Consider the following 19638-nt stretch of genomic DNA (forward strand, 5'->3'; position numbering starts at 1 on the left):
AATGGCCAACATAACTTGCATCCCTGGTGTCCCTCCAGTTTGCACGGAAAAGTTGCAGAGCCGCAAAGTTAGTTGGCTTATTTATGGTTCGCATTTTTGTTCGCTGTGCTCAGAAATATGGGTTGTAAAAAGGCACCTTTTGATCCTTTTTGGTTAAAGAATAAGCATTTGATATATTATTTTGCCTTTTTCCTGCTTTCCTTGTCGTATTTTCGATATCACAGCCGAAATTAGATGCGTAAATAGGCTAAAAACATGTCCGGGTATGTTCTCAGATTCGGAATCATGACAAGTTGGGCTGCACTGACCGGGAGACCCAAGAAACCGACATCGCGATAAACTTGTAGATTGTGAGGATATAGAAGTGCCAGACGGATGTTGTGGTAGGGAGCCGTGGGCATATCGTGCAGAGCCTAATAGAAGGAAATGTTATCCACCGAATCCCCAGCTAGCCCCTCAAGTCGAAAGGAGATCAGTCGGGCAGGACAGTGTCGTACCTTCATCCACTGTCCCAAGAACAGTGAAGTATTTCTCCTAATCAGCTCTTTCAAGCTAGGCGTATTAACGCATCGCCATTTTAACCTTCGCTCTAAGATCCACAATGCTAGAGGGAGCGTCAAATGTTTAGTTGAGCTAAATAGACATAGCGTTTATTCCGGTCAGCGAACCGACGAGCAGACCCAAGTCCATCATGTGGTAGAAGCCGGCGGGGGTATCAATCGAAGTGCCCAGAACCAACAAGAGGTCCGGGCGCGCAACCAGATGGAAGGCTTCCAAGTTCAACAGAGATCACACAACTTCGATCCCAACGTTCCGCAATTTAACACTCGGTATCATTTGTCATCAACGCTGGAAGATCAACCTCTGACAGCGGCTTCTAGATGCGTATCAGACGTTGGAGGATATGATCGGCAAAACAGTAATTCTCAGATCGGTTACGGTTCAGGATACTCCATCCAGCCCCAAAACGACTGTTATCAACCAGCAGCTTTCACGAGCCCATATCACAAGAACAGCAATATCTTAGGTTTTCATAACATTCCATCGGACCTCACATATCCGCTTCAGCCTAACGTGAGTCCGCCAGCTTGGAGTGGGAAACACTGCGATCAAATGAATTATGGAGCTCCTTTGGACGCACCGAGCGGAGCTGAAGCTTCCTACCAGGCCTCCACTGAAGGTTTGCAACCATAACCCCACACATTCTTGGGAGAGTTGGCTAGACAGCGGTTCAAACACAACTAAACCAGATTCATAGATTTAGAGCTTGACCCTGCACGACAAATTGGACCGACTGATGTTTCGCAAAGGTTGGATGGGAATAGGTAATAGAATTGAAGCTAATTATGATGAAAGGTCCAAGTGCTAACAACTCAAAGGCTATTGCGTAAGCGAGAATCCGAAGAGATACGTCAGAGCTGGCCAGGTAGATCGCCACAACTGATTATTTTGTTTAGTGTCATCAGAAATAGCTAATGTCCGACATTCCCAATAGGTTTTCGGGCTCCTGTGGCACAAGTCCGCCGGCAGAACAGGAACGACGCTGACTTAATGTAACGAACACGTCAATGGTGAGATCCTTCGCCTCGTTGAGTTTCGGAAAAAAGAGCTGTTTCTAGTTTTTGTAAGCATAGTTCACATGGCTCCAGAGAAAGTAAGCTCAACTTGTCCACAGGACCATTCGAACATATGCAGAGCATGGAATCCACAAGGTTTCCATTGATCCAAAACCACACACCGCCACACCATGCTATCAACAGCCAAGCTGTATTATTAAAGACGAATTTGATTTTTGCCGCGTGAGAGGAGAAACGCTTCGAAAGACTTCGCTATTGGAATTTGGGAGGGGGTACCTCAAAGGCAAACCAATAGGTAAACTGTCCAGCAAAGGAACTGCACTCTCTCAAGCATTGGGCAAGGAGTGTATTCCTACAACCTTGAGGAATTGAGCTTCTTTTCTTTCCCTTTTATAACTTTTCTTGAGTCTCCGACCTCACAAGGGCGCAGTGCTGGAGAACGAGCAATCTAGGAAGAGCCCCTTTTTGGAAGCATCCTGGATGATAGTTCCCCCCTCATACTTACAGTTTGATCAACACCTTTTTTTCCCCTTCCTTTACTCTGACAAACTTGCTGTCAAACTGGCAAATGCACACATCCGAGGACTCTGGTTTTGGAATTGTTTTGTTTCGGTTCATTCATCTCACTCTCAATTAAATTATTTCGGTCACTTCTTTTAAGTGCAGATGGCAGACCTAACAGAGATGGGACGAAGAAGCAGCAGAGCAGGCGATAGTAGCCATCGCAATTGCAACTAACTTCAGACAGTTAAACCTATCTAACTGTTCATATTCCCCAGCATACTACTCCACGTTGAGAACTTTCACCAAGTAGAATAGAGGTCTTATCGCGAAATAGACAAAGTAGGGTTCCAATTCTTCTGTACATTGAACAGCAATGTACGTGTGTACATAATCAGAGTGGCTCCAAAAGTCTGTAACTTGTCAGAACGCTGAGGTTTAGGACTTAGGAGTTGAAGCAAGTGGACCGGATTAACTAGACGGCCGGGCAGAGCGCCAAGACCTCCGGCGGAAGTTTCAATAAGTTTTTTTTCGGCCAGTGATATCAGCAGCGACCAAACAACGAACATACAATACTCGAGAGAGATTCCGTGCCAGGACCAGAGTTGGCTATCAATGATGAAGCGGAAGCTAGATGCCAACAATGTCCCTTCCCCGGAAGATAGTGCGGGAAAAAGTATCACCGCCCACAGTTTCGAGACCTTGAAACTCGATCCCAGGCTTCTCCAAGCCCTCACGCAACAGAAATTCACAAAGCCAACGCCGATTCAAGCGGAAGCTATCCCGCTGGCTTTGGATGGAAAGGATGTATTAGGTAGCACTTGATTTTCTCTTGGATGTTAAATTCCTTCCGTTCTAACTTTTCCGCAGCCCGTGCAAAGACCGGATCTGGAAAAACGGCCGCTTACCTTCTGCCCGTCCTTCAGTCAATTCTGCAACAAAAGAGGGTACGCTCACTCGCATTGTGCTGCTATTGTGGAATGGAATTTAACATATCTTTAGAATACTCCTGCGCACAAGTCGATTTCGGCTTTGATTCTAGTTCCGACGAGAGAATTGGCAGAACAAGTACACAGGACAGCGATCTCGTTCTCCGCATTTTCTGGCAAACATGTACGCTCCGTAAATCTCACCCAGAAGGTTTCCGATGCCGTTCAACGCTCGCTTCTTGCCGATCTCCCCGATATCGTCGTATCGACTCCCGCTCGGGCTGTAGCGAATGTCAACAGTTCTGCGCTGTCCCTCGAGCGTCTAACACATCTAGTCATTGATGAAGCCGATCTTGTCCTCTCGTACGGCTATGAGGAAGACATGCAGAGCCTTGCCAAAGCTGTTCCACGGGGTGTTCAAACCTTTTTAATGAGCGCAACTTTTACTTCGGAAGTAGATACGCTAAAAGGCTTATTCTGCCGGAACCCCGTTGTTTTAAAGCTGGAAGAGAAGGAGGATGAAGGGGCTGGAATAAGCCAGTTTGTAGTCAGGTATGTTGTCAATAGATCGAGATTTTGTAAAAAGGCCACTCATTGACAGTTTAGAAGATGTGCGGAGGATGAGAAGTTCCTCTTGACTTATGTTATATTTAAATTACAACTGGTCAAGGGGAAATGTATCATATTTGTCGGTGACGTGGACCGTTGCTACCGATTGAAATTATTTCTTGAGCAGTTTGGCATCAGAAGTTGTGTTCTTAATTCGGAGCTGCCTGTAAATTCACGTATCCACGTGGTTCAAGAATTCAACAAGGGCGTTTACGACATTATAATAGCAGTCGATGACCAGGAGGTTCTAGGTGAACTACGAAAAAATTCTAAGAAACAACCGAGGAAATCGGATCAATGCTCCAGGGACTCTGAATATGACGGCGCTCAGACGTCAAGGAATAACGACCAATACTCTAGCGAAGACGATGCCGAAACTCAGCCAAGCAAACGTCCCAAAAAGTCCGCAAAGGAAAAGGACTACGGGATTTCCCGTGGTATTGATTTCCAAAACGTCGCCTGCGTTCTCAACTTCGACCTCCCTACCACCTCAAAATCCTACACACATCGCATCGGCCGCACAGGCCGTGCGGGAAAGACTGGGATGGCCCTCTCCTTTGTCATCCCCTCGGACCAATTCGGCAAACATAAACCAACTAGCATCCCCTCCGCCAAGCACGACGAGGCAATGCTGAGTAAAATCATCAAGCGACAGGACAAGCTCGGTCGGGAGGTGAAGCCCTACCACTTCGATATGAAGCAGGTCGACGCATTCCGATACCGTATGTCGGATGCGCTCCGTGCCGTTACCCGCGTCGCCGTCCAGGAAGCACGCGCGCGAGAGATTCGTCAGGAGCTTGTCAAGAGTGAGAAACTGAAGCGCCATTTCGAGGAGAATCCTGAGGAGTTGAGGCAGTTGCGGCATGATGGGGAGCTACGCGCTGCTCGTGTGCAGGCGCATTTGAAACATGTGCCTGATTATCTGATGCCGACGAAGGGAAGGGGAAGTCTTAGCATTGGCACAGGTGCTGATGTTGGGTTTGTGGGGTTCAAGAAGACGCATGAAAATGTGATTCGGAAGGCTAGGGAAAAAAACAAGGGAAGAGGCAGAGGGGGGAAGGCTGGTAGGGGTGGGAAGCGAGTTGACCCGTTGAAGAGTTTTAATTCTGGTGGCAAGCATTGATCCGACTTGTTCTTGGTTTGGCATCGAGGTATACTGGGTATATACGCGTTTATCCCAGTTTGCCCTTTGTTGTTCAGGAGGGGTTGGATGGAGTTCAACAAGTGTATGAAAATTATGCAGGAGCTGTGGTGACCTGACCTCAGTCTCTAAGATGTATAAATAAGAAATAGGGAAATATCTCGAAAATCTGACGCAGAACCGCTCCCAGCATACTCCATACATCATGGTTCAATGAAAATATAATAGGTCCACTTTACAGCCACCATTTGAAAAAAAAAAAAAAGAAAGAAAGAAAGAAAGAAACCTATTCTTCACCTCACTGCATCCTCACCCACCCACATCCTCACATACTCGCATCCTAAGTTCATCCTCATTTTCCAAACCGAGGGAAATCTCTAGCCACTTCCCGCCTCCTGCCCTCCTAATCGCATGCACCTGCTTCTTCACCTCAACCGCACGCTCAATAAGCTTCCGATACTCGTCTCTCTCCCTTATCCGCGCCCTCTTGTCTTCAATTCCAGCAATTCCAGGCGAGGAAGAGTCACGACGCCCTGTCTCAATATCTCTTAGCAGGGTTTTATCCCTTTCGTAGATAAGATAGGAGCCTTCGACGTCAGATATATCGGGAAACCATCCCGGGCCAATACCTAGCCATTCAAGGCCTCTCCACGCCCCAGTCCACTCCGGCCCCGCTGCAGCATGGAAATTTCCTTCCAAATCAATCCCATTCCAGCTTAGAGCTGGGATCCAATCACTGCAGCCTTCAAGATCCAGCCATTTGAGACAATATGTTGTTTTAGAAAACCTGCGAAGAACACCAGCGGCTTCGACCCAGTTGTTTTCGAAGGCGGAATACATGTCTGTCCCGCCGTAAGCAAAGGAGAGGGAATTGAACTTTGGATGTCCCACACTCGCTGTGAGAGAGTTTGGGGTTACGGTTGGGATTGGCCAGAATGCGAGGGACAAATGAGTTATCGTGGACAGGTGGGAGAGGAGGTTTAGCAAGGAAGACCACCTGGCTTCGCGGGGGTTGGGGTTGGCGAGGGATAGGAACTTAAGGTTTGAAAAACGCTGTTGGGAGAGCTGGGTTGGGTTTAAGGAGATAGTGGTCCTCATTTCTTCGTCCCAGGATGGCAAGGCCGTGTCTTCATTTTTCCTCGTTTGGAAGGGAGATTCATGTCGATCCGTCCCTTTTATCTCTCGCACTAACTGCTTAAAGGTCATCCAGTGGCCTAGACAGGAACTTAGATCTAGACGGGTGATATCTGGGTGGCTTTCGATAATGCTATCGTCTGAACTGTCTAAGAATAATGGTTTCAACCCGTGCATCCCCACCTCCATCGATGCATGGTCTGTATATGTGGAAACGTAACTCAGAAGCAGCTGCTTCATTGATGTCGGAAGTTCGGATAGAAATACGCCATCGAATAGAAGATGGAAATCCCAGTTGATGGCCATGGATTTCAAAATCATATGTTGTAAGCTACCCTCAACTGGGAAGGGTATGCCTGGTAAACGACGGAGCCGGGTGCCACCGTTAGTAACATTGTATCTATCTTCAGAATCTTGGTTGTTCGGGACATCATTTGAGAGTAGCCAACTTGGAGGCGCAACGGGCCCGGGTGTTCTCCGAACCCTCCGCTCACCAACGGCAGGAGTACCAGGACGCGCGCGTGGTGGAAGAGTTTCAGGCAGCTCCAGCAGATTCCTTATCGATGGATGAACTGATCTGGGAGCCAGCCGCGGCAGACTCGCAGCAACCCCATCATGCCTCGAAACCTGTGTGCGACGGAGGTGATAGATGAGGTCGTTTACAGACTGCCAATTTTTGGTCCCTGAGTCACTACTCTTCGTCTGTGAACTCGCGCGAGACGTAAGAGATGGATGGACGGTAGAATGCGGCTTGGAAGTTGTTGATTTGGAGTGTTTCTTGGGCATAGGCGGCTATTGGCAGTTTTGGGGAAAGTATTGGTGGTGGTGGTGATGGTGGTGGTGGTGGGGGAAAAGATGAGTTGACATTGAAATGCCGAAGATCGCCGCTGACTTAGGTAAGTCTCCTCAGGCAACAGGCATTTACCACAGACGTTTAAAATGGTTGTAACTAGGTCGGAAATTATCAATATTATTGGCTTGGCACTGGAGCACAATACGTACGTAAAATGAGAAAATAGTATTCTATGCTGCTGTATTGCGAGCTATGGAGAGTATAACTAGCGAAATTATGACAGAAATCTAATGATATAAAACGATGATATACAGGCACTTAAGCATCTCGAATCCATGATCCGTCATCCATTTTCCCCTCGGTTTTTGGCCCTTCACGCAGCCAAGTTTCGACTCTGCTCTCCTTTGGGTCTTCATCGGGCAACCCTCTTGATTTTCGAACCGCGAGGACCAGCTCTCGAATCCTCTTTGCACACTCGATGCGCAACTCAATAGCATCCTTGCTATACTTGAGTTCGTCGTTCAAAACTCCAAGGGGAAGAACATCTTTGCCACCTTCGGCCTTCGCCCTTATGTGCTGCCATCGCCTTCTTAAATCGCCAAACCGCTCCTCCAGGTCAACTGGATCGCCAAACGTTACGCTTATATTTTTGTTGACGCGGGGCAGGAATCGTGGGAACGTTCGATCCTCGTGCATGACTTGGTCAGTACCTTCAATCCACATTGGGACAACGTCTGGACACTCAGATGCCTCCAGAATCAACCGCGAGACACCCCATTTAAAATATCGCATTGTCTTGTTAGGTGCCTGATGCACTTTGCCCTCGGGAAAGATGTGAATCCACGAATACGAATTACAAGCGTAAGCCGAAGGCGCGAGATGAGAATCTTCGCCTGTGGTAGTATATGCGGTAGCCACTTCTGAAAACGGATCAACGCAGACGTTCTGTAGACTCCAATGCTGCCGACTAGCAGGCGCCATGTATGGTTCAGGAGAAAAGGGACCGCGCGATAGAAGACGAATTGCTTGTGTCATGGTGGGTTGGAAGAGGCCTCCGTACGAAGAATGAAGGCTCCGGTGAGTAGGCAAGACCTGGCCCAGGGTGAAAAATGCAGAAACAGCTCTATAGATACCTTATTATCAGCGGCGTAATTCGTATAGTAGTTTACGTGACGCAGGAATATATCGAGGTTCGACAATATATACGCCTTTACCTATTGCTGAAACATATATCGTGGCTCCCAAATGCCCATCTGCGGTTAGACGATTGGAATGCCCGTGAATTTAATAACGGAATTGTCCCCCACATCAAGGGGTCATCCATCCTGTTAAAATAAAATAAGGGTACGCCCCAATCAGCTCATGGAACTTTTGTTGTATTGCATAGCTGCTCTACGTACGTACGTACACGCTTATATGATTTGACACTGTCTCAACCTCTTATATCAGCCACAGGAACTCTGAAATTTTATTTCTTTTAAAGATAACGCGCAGAAGTGCTGCCGATGGCATCTGCCTCAGGGCTGCGGTATTATTTCCATCCATACCAGTGATCAGTCCGCGGGTACGTGATTCCAGATCTGCGCGACTTTCCAGGAGCTTCAGAAATTTCTCGAGCCCGTGAACTTCTGTGTTGTTTGCAGTGTAGAGAAAAGCCCGGCACGCTGCTACGACCATATACATGGTCGCAGCCGAGCAACCCTTCCAGAAGCTGGAGGGGTGCTCCAGGGTGCCAGGGCTGAGGTGCATCAGGGCAATGCAATCAGTGCCTTTCCATTGAGAAGATGCGCATAGGTATGGGACAATATATGTACAGGGAAAAGTCTATGCTAGGGAGTAATAAAGAACAAAGGTGGTTAAAAAGGATGTAGACCTTCAAGTGATAAAAAAAGAAAAAGTTGTTTTTGAGTCCGAAAAAACCTGGTTTGGCGCAAGTGTCCCGAAAAGGAAAATGCACGGGCCACAGGCTTTTAAATATGGGAGGAATACGGGGGTTCATTTCCACTAGGTATCCTGGTCCATCCCAGTAGTACCGATGCACGGCCTATGCACGACCTACTATGGTATGCACTACGCTGTATGTGTCAATGGGGCTAATTTTTTGATCTTGCTTCTCCCATTGACCAGGAGATAGCTGTGACTTAGAGCCAAGAAACCGCGGAGTCCTCCGCGGCACTGTCTTCCGCTGTTTGGTGTTTACTGGGTATACACGACTCCGTGAATCTACTACGTACATCGACGATGGATGTTTTGTGGATTAAATCGCGTTGTCCCGTCCAGTGGTAACAAAGAAATAATGTGAGCATTGAATGTGAAAGCCTCATTCCATTGAAATACCAGTTGGAGATATCCTATTAATTAATGAGTGTTGGAAACGAATGAGGCGAACAGAACCAAAAACAGAAAATCTAAAAGTTCCCAACAGTTCCCAAAATTTCCCACTGCGGCTCTTTCCTTCCAGAGTGAAGATGGTTCGAGTACTACGGAGTATTAAAAATCAAATCAGCAGATCCCCAATTCGCGCTCACCATCATCTCAGTGATCTGGTCCTGGTCCCATCGAGCCGTACTCTCGCCGTCCTTTCCTTCCACAAGTCCCTTCTCCTTAGCCTTCCTTGCCATTCCATTGTCGGATGTCCGTCAGGGAGTGGTATGCAACCTTCTCTTGATAGCTTCCTCCATTTCACCCGCCGTCATATTAAGGGACTGATAATTGTCCCGAAGGAATCCGATCTCAGCGGGTGCTGCGTTAATTAGATTAGCTCAACGCTCTTGTTCTCTCATGCATAGTTCGATCGATATGGTGGACGAATAAATGTTTCTTCCTTTTCCTGCGTAAAGTGAATAAGAGGAAATAAATGAGCACTCACAATATTTATGGATATCTGGAGAGCCTTCCTCCACGTCAACTCTAACATCAAGATGGACCATTATATCCTTGACATTTGGATCGCCAAGCATGCTAAACACCCCATGTACAGATAAGAAGAAGTCTCCCGTAGAATCGATGTGGACATCCGGAAATACTGCCCGCAGCTGAAAGTTTTGGCCATCATCTACAGGCACGAGAGCGGCAGATAATTCCACATTATATTCTTCAGGCCCAGGGTCGATTCCCTTCCAAATATTCAATTTTGCTTGACTGGCTCTGATGTGTTGTCTTACGACCTCTGGATGCAAGTGAGAAACAACATCAAATGTAGCCACAATGGGCCAGCTCATGCGTTGACCCGGAGAGGTTCGCAATGGAGGTTGGATATCGAATCTCATGTTGACGTCGAAATAGCGCTGTGCCATGTTTTCTATGGGGGTTTGCTGGACCTGGAAGAGGACGGTGGAATAAGTTGATTTTAGATAGCGATTCGAACTTGATTTGAATGAAAATGGGTAACAATATGATTTGTGATGCAGATACTACAGATTGACCTCAAGCGAAGGGATATAGGTGGGTTCTTATATATCCCGTCAGGAAGATTGGGGGATTGACCCAGGCCTACTTCCGCAAATGTCTCTTGGAGACTGCGAAACTTAGTTGATAGTACCACTTCATTGAGTCTGTAGGCCCAGCGTTGTCCCGGCAAGCTTGATTTGCCAGTTGCCTCTCCCGTTGATCGCTCGCAGCGTTGTCCCAATAGGTTCCACCCGTCATAGACGGTCCAGAGAAGCGCAGGCAAAAGCAAACGCCGGAAATATAGAAACATGAAGCCAAAAGCCCCATCCCGCTTTGACCCTGTCCAGCAGACTTTTGGGAGCTCATCGCAAAGAGAAAAAGCAAAGGAAAAGGGAAAAAAATATATTATATATGATATATAAACACCAATTTTGCACAGCATGACCTGCTCTGGTGGATACTTAGTTTCAGCATCCTGTTATTGAAGAAGATATGAAACCCACGAGATCTCGTTGAGGGGGAAGAGAGGAATGAGGAGGAGGATGAAAAGGGTTCTCTCTCCTCAATTGCGAGCAAAATGAGAAGACAGGACTTTTCCTGTTGGATATCCGCCAGAGTCCTGCTCTCCGTGATGGGGGTTAAAGTTCAAGGAGGAGGATGTCGAAAGAATTATATGGTTGCATCCTGCAATGGGCGTTTGATGTACAGTGCCATTCAAGATCGACAGTTCCTCCAGTTCATATTCCACTTGAAAGAGGGTGGAAAAATCCGTGCCTCCTAGTAGAAAAATATGGGAAGGTCTATTAGAACCGGTCCAGGATTCCGTCAAAGGATTTGTTGGGGCGTTTGCAGCTGTGGCTGGCTTGGTGTAGTTAGTTAACTAATTCGGCCGGAAAAACCCTTTCGCAATTGAGCATAAAAAAGAAACTTGCAGAATTGGATATATGGAGAATACCCCTAACCAACAGGCCTTTAAGTTCATAATTTTATTCCTTGAAATTCATCTCCGTCACTCACGGTCTTTTTAACGAAATATGCAGAGTCTGGTGGATCTGGTAGTTCTATGAAGGATCCTACAAGAAAATCTTTCCAAACAACATCTGGACGTGGCGGAACATAGCCGGAGCACAAGAAACCTCAATTCCCCTTTCCAAATGGCAGGGCAAGACATCCACTGCACGGCTTCTGCTGTCCCTTCCACGGTGTCCTGGAGGGCATTGGCGTGGAAGGCAGAATTCTCCCACGCCTGTCGCAGGAGGCTCTTTCTCTGGGCCAATGTCGCTGGTTAGACATATCAACATGTTCTCCAAGCCCGTGTTCTGAACGGGTGCTGCCAATCGTTTACTCTCATTCATTCATTCATAGTATATCATACTGGCCCATGCGGTCTTGCTGCTTTCTTCTCCCCCTTGTCGAGTGCAACCGTGTGTCCTAACTGCTGCGCATGCGCCGCCATTGCACATGTCTAAAATCGTACGGTTTATGTCGCGCAATCACCTCTAGGCGGATGTATCAGGAGATTGTCGTTGATTTTGTCATTGCCCCTTTACCTCTTGCGCTCCAGATCGCCCTCAGCACCGGTCAGCTTTCGAACTCGGTTGAAGGGCTATCTATGCCAGCTCACTTGTCGATACTAGTTTCTCATGCATCATATCACATCAGGTATCTCTCGATACCTCCGTTTCGTATCGGCTGTCCAAACCCACTAGAGAGGTTGCTTGGCTTTGCACTCTCGACGTATCAGGAATAAAAACATATGCTATTCCTAGACCATGGATTCTGGCGTTTGTGGCTTAAAAAATTCATGTACTTGAATCTGTATGTCCTTGGCGAAATTCGACTAAACAGGTCACGTCCAAGAGGACGGGGTTATTGGCCAAGCTACGACAAAAATATGGCACCTATTTATAAGCCCTCTCTTCAGATAAGGCAGACGCACGTCCTACCTCCTCGTCCGGCCAATGGTCCTCTAGGTGGAGCTATGCCAGTATCAAGCTCCTTTCGCTGGAAAACGTTGCTATGGCTCATGATTGCTACGTTTTGTATCTTCATACTTACGGTTTATATCTGGAAATTTGGGGCATTTCTCCGCCACTTCACTAGGCATAGGATTTTGGATGGGAATCCAAAGTCCACTCGCTATGCGAAAACTTGGCACGGTTGGGTGCCTTTGGATGATCACGAGACGAAGAGAGCTCGGAGGCAAAAGCGGTTCAAGAAATTTCGCCGATCGGTAGCGTGGAAATCGCCCCATGCTGATTATAACTGGGTGTGGTGGGATCCAAAGGGGGCTGCGGTAAAGCAGCATTTCGAGGATCAAAAAGGGATTCGCTGGCTACGTCGTTGGCTGAAAAACCATGAACACCGAAAAGGAGAACTGATATCAAAAGCCCATGCTAGGGGCCGGGGATCGGGTGAACCAGACGCAAACAAGATGCGAAAGCCAGGGTTACGACATTCGATGAAAATTTCATCACAGGTTGTGAAGTTTCGGAAGCGCCCACTACGCAGTAGGCTACCGTTATTCTTAGATGGCCATAGTGACAACATGATCCCATCAATCTTATATAACAGTCTCACTCGAATTTCTGCAAAAAAGGCTCCTCCTTATCTAGCTCTAAATTCTCGGACGACGAGTCGACAAAAACCAACACTTGATTTACCGCATACCGAATCAAGACGATGCACCTCCCTATCTCATCTTCCACCAAGTTTGGGCATTGCCGATATAAGGTTCGCACCCGAAGTTCGCAGGAAGGCAGTCTCGGAAGCCCTTCAAGGGAATGCAATCCCTTCGACGCTTTTTCCAACACTGTATGACGCTCGTCTTCGAAGATTCATACCCTCTGGCGAAGGGCAAAATGATCCCATGGGTCCTCAAACTGCGGTAACCGCGGAAAAATCGCTTAGTTGGAAATATAAGGCGTGGGCCGCGAAAATGGAAATCCACACTTTTGGGCAAAGTCCCCCTTGCCTTCACGGTCTGATTGGGCGACCTGGTAGTCCACTGTCCGCTATCCTGAAGTCTATGAGCTCTTCGGGCCATTATTCCGAGTTTTCGGATCATTATAATCATATGCCAACACATAAACATGACTGCAAGTCAGTCGCAGCCGGTATTAACCCTTCTGGACCCTCAGCGATGTCCCAGCTCGCCCCTCGTATACAACGTAGAGCTCCCCCAAGGGTCCATGTATCAGCCACTTCCGACGCTTCCCTAGACACCGCTTCTGTGGATGGCAATATGGACGTAGGCAGATCACTTCTTGCCCAAAATATAAATCAAATCAAAGGACATGTCCAGCAACAACCATTATTATCTCAGGCAGAAGCCGAAACCTCTGCAAGACGACCGCTTCATCCCATGCAGAACAAGGCTATTTCATTCCAGCTCCCTAAAAATCCTCAGAACCCAAGGAAGGAATCATGGGAAAGCACACGGGCTCGATTGAGCGATTATGAAATCCAGTTAATCTACGATCTAGATTGCCGACTCGAATGGCTCTCAAGTGAAGTTGAGCCTGGTCGCAAGCCGTTCCATTTTCTGTTGCTCGCCAACCATTGGCTAAACAGAGCTACCTGGATTGTTCTGGATCCTGTTTCGAGAGTTCCACCTGCAGAGCGAAGGACATATGGGGACCCCAGGTTCAACCGCCCCTTCACTGAGCCCCGCGGGGATGCTGTTAAGCAGAATTATCCCGTTCAAGGCCTTGTGAAATTAGATGCTCCCCGACTAGATTCATGGAGAATGGCGATAAATGGAGCAAGGAAATCGACAGGTGCAAAAGAATTTTTAAAAGCAGCTGAATTATTCGATGGCTCAGTAGACGAAACCCCAAACTCTTCCTTTGATCCCGCGAGCTGGATTCTTCGAAAACCTCCACAGGGATATGAACGGTCAAAAAAACAAGGGGAAGTCTACTACGAAGGAATGGGTGGATGGTGGGAAAAGCTAGAAGACTGGCAGAACGTTTGCCGAGGGTACCGGGCGCGGAAAATCATTTGCGAAGGGGGAGCCAATAGACGGAGAATAAGGGAGGTGGCAAGAAAAGCTACTGGACCGTATCGCAAAGTGGTGAAAAGATGGAATCAAGGCCCGAGTGCTCATCTGAAGGCGAAGCGAAGGGAGGAACAACCGGCAGCCAGCGAAATGAGACAGATAATGTCTGGGAGCGGCTCGATCCCGCGACAGCGCAGTCGTCGGCACGACGATAGTCACAGGCGGCCAACAATAGCTGGGTTAGCTGTAGGCACGTCAGGGAACATTTGCTTGTCTGTTTCGCGATCTACAGGGGGTTTTTCTGGAGAATCGGCACACAACCATCCGTCAATGGAGGGTTCATGTGCAGTGGATGGCAGCTGCATGTCCGCCACAGCTGTAGAGGTACAGCGGCAGGTGGATGTTCCGCTTGATCACCCAAAACAGGGCACAGGGTGACGGTCAGCTAGGAATGCTAGGAGCGCTTAATTAATTGCCTTTGTTGTTGTTGCTGTTGGAAATGTGTGGTGGACGCTAATACCAATACTTTCGTTTCTTTGTGGTTTTCCAGTCTGGTTTAGAATATTTGGATCTTGTATTGTGCAGTACTGTGCATTCTAATAATATCATTCCTTGATCTTCTAGACGTTTGGGTCTATGGACACCCTTCTTCTGTGGGACTCTCACATACAACAACATAAGATAGAAGTGGGTATCTGGGAGAAGCCCAATAAAGATCATCATAATATCAAATTTGACCGATTACTCCTATACGTTCTAAACTGAAACTCGCCCGTTCTCCCCTAACTTGGACAGATCGAAAGAGGTAAAAAAATGAAACTCCAAAATAAAGAAAGGAAATGACACTTTAAAATTTATAGTACATGATATAAATCAAGGCTTATTTTTGCTCCTCGCTATCCCTTCCAGATAGAAAAAGTAGGGAGAGTAGCATGAAGCATGATCCAGGGCAAATGCTGGTATTAAGCAGCCGTAAACGCGATCCGTATCGATACCTATAACGTACATGTACATTGTGAGGACAAATATAACGATACGAATATGGAGTAAGACGTGTTGGCGTTTAGAAACCCGGAGGATTGACTCGTTGGCTGACTCGTGTCCATTTGGGAAGTTCTGTGATGGGCCACCGATTTGGTTAGCACCGTGGTTCAAAAAAGCAGACGTTGGAGATAACATAAGCCGGTTTGGCACATTAAAGGAGGTCGCGAAGCAAATCTAATGTTTTTGCTTCTGCTTTTCTGCTTTTCCGGATATATCCATGGGCTCCAAGCAATAGATAAAGCTACCGTCGAAACGCAAGGGCACTGAGGCGAAGCAGAATGATCCAAAAGAGAGCGGCAACAAAAAAAACGGCATGAAGCATACTGTGTATCCCCTTCCGGTACTTCTTCTCTTTCCGATCGAAGATCGTATATTTATCCTTCGCCAGCATCTCCTCCTCGCGGGGCATTTCTTCAAACCACCGGGCCACAGCCTTGCTGGTCATGCCGTTCCGTTCTAAGGCGGCACTGACGGTGTCGACAACCTTATCGACGGCCCGCAACCGTTTACGTTGGCGAGCTTTTTGGGGAGCAGAGAGGCGCCAGGGGATTTTCCTGTTTGAATAGACGACGGGATTGAGTCAGTTGGTGCTTGGTTGAGATGTGAAGTGGGCGGGTTCAATTGGATGCGGCGGGCTTGTCAGGAAGTCACGATACCAGAGAAGACCCCCCATGACAGGGGATGTTGGCTTGAACATCTTCAATGTTCAATGAGCGATACTTGCGTTGTCTGCTTATCCCGAGCATTCCTCTTTGAAGGATCAAAAGAAGTTTTGCGGGAAAAAGCTGTTAGTGGGTACAACGGCTAGAAACACATAACTATGTAGGGAACCTTACGTAAGCCCTCAAAGCTCCTCCGCCGTCCCTAAGGATTACTTAGCATAGAATGATTCTTAAGGATTAAGAACAAGGATTGGACAATCTTATTGCTATTCTGAAACTGATTACAATTCTTGATTGATTATTCTTCTTCTTAACAAAACGAAACAAAAACAAAAGAAGTGTGACGGGTTAGCACCCGTTAGTAGTTAGCTTGCGCAACCAACTCCTCGCGACTCCGCTCCGCGCTCGCGTAGTTCTAACCCCTAACGTTCTTCCGCTCTGTGCTCCACTACAGCATGACCACCAGTATTCTTTTGTTCTGTCTCTTTCTCTATAAGAATCTCTTCATATGATATGACCTTTCCTTCTGATCTTCTTTCTCTTTCTTTCTTTCCTTTATCAATTTGTAAATTGTATTAGGATAGTGGTAGCTGTTACAAATCTAAATTTATAAAGCATTTTTCAATAGCAGATGTTATAAATGATTGAATTGTAACTAATGATGATTTATTGAAATGAATATATTGACAATCACTGTCTCTTCTACATCTGCATTTCATGAAAAATCTTTAAAAGAAAAACTTTCAATTTTTAATAAATACATAGAGAATCTAATACTTTATTTAATATAAAAATCAAAAATAAATATTAAATTAAACATTGATAATTAAATGATAGACTCATTATTGAATTAAATATGGTATATTTACGGAGTATAGTAGATTGAATGATGATATGTTAATAAAATTTCAACTTTAAATAAATCATTCTTTGAATAATCAGTATATATTAAAATTAATTTTTTAACAGTTCAACACTCTCTTTTTTGATTTTACATTTCAAATCAAAATATTAAATTGATTGAATGAAATTTGTTAGAGAAATATTTTATTAATGATTCATTTATCTGAATTCAATCACAAGAGGTAGTTATATAGATAGGAATTGATGACGTTGTCAATATGATGACTATTTTTTTTCAGTTCATGATTGCTTTACAGTGATTCCACAGCTTATCCACAGCTTATCCATCATTATACTAAAAGATTTACAGTTTGGCAACAGTGTCGCTGAATGACACAGTCACACAGTGGAACAACCATAATCCAGTTGTATAATAAGTCTATGTTCTTCCGGTAAGGACCCATGGATCCAGGGCGGGAAGGCACCAAAAGAGTCTCGGAACCTTGGAACCTCGGAATGTTCCATCCAACGTTTAGCGAGGCTCGCTTGGTCTTGTATCAACAGCTCCTTCAGAACCGGTGACATCGCAAGATCGAGTCCCGGGACCGTACAGTTGTCTATCTCCGGCCGGCGACTGATTGGCGATCTGAGAACGTGGTACTGACAACCAACCAAGGAGTACGGTCGTGGAATGGATGAAGTCCCCCTCGTTACGCTTCGAAAATGTCTGATATCAACACTGTTTCAAATACATCCTACAATCCGGAAGAAAGGCGAGTGGCTTGTCCAGCACTCTTCTGACAACCATATTGTGTCTGATGCTTCGAGGAAATTTTTTCAACAGGAGGCCGTTCCAAAAAAGACAAGATAAAAAAGCTGGCCAGACCCTTGTGGAGACTGGGAGACGTCATCAGGGTCGGTCTTGTCAATCTGTGTGATTAACTCCGTAAATATGATCAAGAACAAGCGGTATGCGAGCAAGCCAGGGTGATCTTGACCAAGATAGGAAGCGGAGTGCCTTGTCCGGCCGCTTTTACCAGGGGCCTTAATGAATGGTAGGGCACTGAACAAGCCATGATGTCTTCCAGAAGGGCGCCAGAAGGGACTGATGTGAACCACTTTTGCCGAACTAAGTGGGGTATGTCCCCAATGGCGGTGGCAAGGATGGCCTTGTGAGAACGAAATTCATTGCGGGGAATCATCAATCTGGCCCACAACTACGGAGTAGATAAACATCCCTGGATAATGCATTATTACGGTGTATGCCTTGGGTGAATCATTAGTTTTCGTCATAGTTATTGGCAGTTGCTGCAGTCACTTGAGAAGATTGAGCCGCCAATCCCCAAGATGTTACCAGCCATAAAAGTGGGCGATGAATCATCAAATCGGATTCCGATGTGATGCCGGAAGGACTGTTTAAGACAGACAGTTCAACGGGATTATATGCCGTCCCGGCCCGATGATTCCTACATACAGTACATATTACCACGGCTGGCACGCGGAGAAATCTCCTCGGGGATATACATCAACTCATCCATGAGCCAAGGGAAATAATACGATCTAGCAACTGGGACCTGGTTTGGGTAGCTTGTGCGGGAAATAGCTGGTTGTCGCGGCATATGCCCAGCACTCGCAAAACCTCGTCATCGTCAGTAACTAAGCGACGGGCTAAGTCATCTTGGATTGGACCTTGCATGCATTGGTGCCCATATGCAGCCGAATTTGGCCAGAATCAAGAGCCAAAATTGGTCAGTCCACTGATCCCGTTCCCAATCTGGGTGCCAATTGGCCATCTTCCCAGCCGCTATCAGTCCCCATTTCGCAGAGCATATTTTTCACAACATCGATGACTTGGCCCAACTTGCGTGTTAGCCATTTTCCAAACACTCTGCTTTCGGTTCATGGGTTCATGGGTTCATGGTGACAATTACAATGCTTGGGTAGGAAGGAGACGGCTCTGTCGGTGACATTTAAGTGGTTCGACGAGGTAGGGGGAGAACGGCGTGATCGAACTGTTGCCCTGCCAGGCTGTCTAAAGCCCCAAATGGAATGACTTTTGGTCAACCCAGGTTGACGATCCCGGGCCGCGGAGCGGGGCGACCGACTACACCATCTCGACTCACTTAGTGCCTCGAAAATTAATTAGAGGAGCAGCATTTCATCAGTAATTATTCCTCTCCGTAGCCACGGAGTGACGGGGGAACCACTCAGTCCTGACGATTGTCAAATCCGCGTTCCCGCCGAGGAACTAGTTAAGACAGCAGCCGAGACCCACGGGATGGAGACAATGGTGCATATCATGGAATGTGGGCTTGCAGATGCGGTCCCAGGTGGAATCATAATACTGGATGAAGATAAATACGTCGCTTCCCCCCGCATCACCTGTTTGTTTGTTTTTGATTTATTTTTTCCGTTGTTCTCATCCAGCCTTTCTTGGTCTCTAATAATACATCTTCTTCGTCCGTTGACCGAGACAATCATTAAATAGTTACTCCAGAGCAATAGAATTGACTCCGGTGTCTCTACCCTTCTGTCCTATCACAGAGCCTGCCCTGTCCTAACATCAGCTTATCCAGTAACAGACGCAGTGCGTCTCGTCTCTCCCTTGGTTCATGATCTCCAGACCCAAGATCTGAGATCCCACGCATTGTTATCATACATCCACACTTGATACCCCACATAAGACCTCGATAGCTGTAAAATTGCTATCTTACTTTCTTGCCATCGGCCAAAAATATCGAGCGAAAGCACTCTTCTTGACGAAGCTGGCTGCTGATCCGCAATTGAATTTGCGCTGAAACTATCAAATATAGTCTTTCGATAGGAGCAATCCAATCGATAACAATCACTTATCCATACTCCTCTCCAAAGATACCTGACGAATGTGGAAAAAATCGCACGATAAACCCGTTTCAACCGCAAAAACGGTATCGGAAACAACTGTCATATCACCAACCTCTCCAAACACCGAGGCCTCCGCGACGATAATGGCCACCACCACAAAAACAGCGCCAG

At 46.7% G+C, this 19638-nt stretch overlaps 7 protein-coding genes across 7 annotated transcripts; 3 read left to right on the forward strand and 4 right to left on the reverse strand.

The window, feature by feature from the left end:
• Position 1: 1 nt before the first annotated feature.
• HCAG_03873 (predicted protein) lies at positions 2-1552 on the forward strand (the record flags this gene model as incomplete). The annotated part of the gene is made up of 4 exons (XM_001541725.1): positions 2-86; positions 449-1180; positions 1380-1426; positions 1496-1552. 4 exons carry the CDS (start codon positions 2-4, stop codon positions 1550-1552), a joined length of 921 nt encoding a protein of 306 aa, XP_001541775.1.
• A 1144-nt stretch (positions 1553-2696) lies between these two features.
• On the forward strand, positions 2697-4739 carry HCAG_03874 (hypothetical protein; the record flags this gene model as incomplete). Its single annotated transcript, XM_001541726.1, has 4 exons — positions 2697-2892; positions 2949-3025; positions 3081-3559; positions 3614-4739. 4 exons carry the CDS (start codon positions 2697-2699, stop codon positions 4737-4739), a joined length of 1878 nt encoding a protein of 625 aa, XP_001541776.1.
• A 112-nt stretch (positions 4740-4851) lies between these two features.
• HCAG_03875 (conserved hypothetical protein) lies at positions 4852-5855 on the reverse strand (the record flags this gene model as incomplete). Its single annotated transcript, XM_001541727.1, has 2 exons — positions 4852-4872; positions 5091-5855. The coding sequence occupies 2 exons, from the start codon at positions 5853-5855 to the stop codon at positions 4852-4854; spliced, it is 786 nt and encodes a 261-aa protein (XP_001541777.1).
• Positions 5856-7002: 1147 nt separating this feature from the next.
• HCAG_03876 (conserved hypothetical protein) lies at positions 7003-7719 on the reverse strand (the record flags this gene model as incomplete). The annotated part of the gene is made up of 1 exon (XM_001541728.1): positions 7003-7719. The coding sequence occupies one exon, from the start codon at positions 7717-7719 to the stop codon at positions 7003-7005; it is 717 nt and encodes a 238-aa protein (XP_001541778.1).
• Positions 7720-9092: 1373 nt separating this feature from the next.
• HCAG_03877 (predicted protein) lies at positions 9093-9980 on the reverse strand (the record flags this gene model as incomplete). Its single annotated transcript, XM_001541729.1, has 4 exons — positions 9093-9164; positions 9213-9297; positions 9343-9427; positions 9554-9980. 4 exons carry the CDS (start codon positions 9978-9980, stop codon positions 9093-9095), a joined length of 669 nt encoding a protein of 222 aa, XP_001541779.1.
• A 1988-nt stretch (positions 9981-11968) lies between these two features.
• On the forward strand, positions 11969-14839 carry HCAG_03878 (predicted protein; the record flags this gene model as incomplete). The annotated part of the gene is made up of 2 exons (XM_001541730.1): positions 11969-14458; positions 14699-14839. 2 exons carry the CDS (start codon positions 11969-11971, stop codon positions 14837-14839), a joined length of 2631 nt encoding a protein of 876 aa, XP_001541780.1.
• A 298-nt stretch (positions 14840-15137) lies between these two features.
• On the reverse strand, positions 15138-15815 carry HCAG_03879 (mitochondrial 54S ribosomal protein YmL31; the record flags this gene model as incomplete). Its single annotated transcript, XM_001541731.1, has 3 exons — positions 15138-15190; positions 15443-15672; positions 15775-15815. The coding sequence occupies 3 exons, from the start codon at positions 15813-15815 to the stop codon at positions 15138-15140; spliced, it is 324 nt and encodes a 107-aa protein (XP_001541781.1).
• Between the last annotated feature and the right edge of the window lie 3823 nt (positions 15816-19638).

Source organism: Histoplasma capsulatum, genomic scaffold, assembly GCF_000149585.1.
Source record: "Histoplasma capsulatum NAm1 scaffold_3 genomic scaffold, whole genome shotgun sequence".
NCBI classification, from domain to species: domain Eukaryota; kingdom Fungi; phylum Ascomycota; class Eurotiomycetes; order Onygenales; family Ajellomycetaceae; genus Histoplasma; species Histoplasma mississippiense.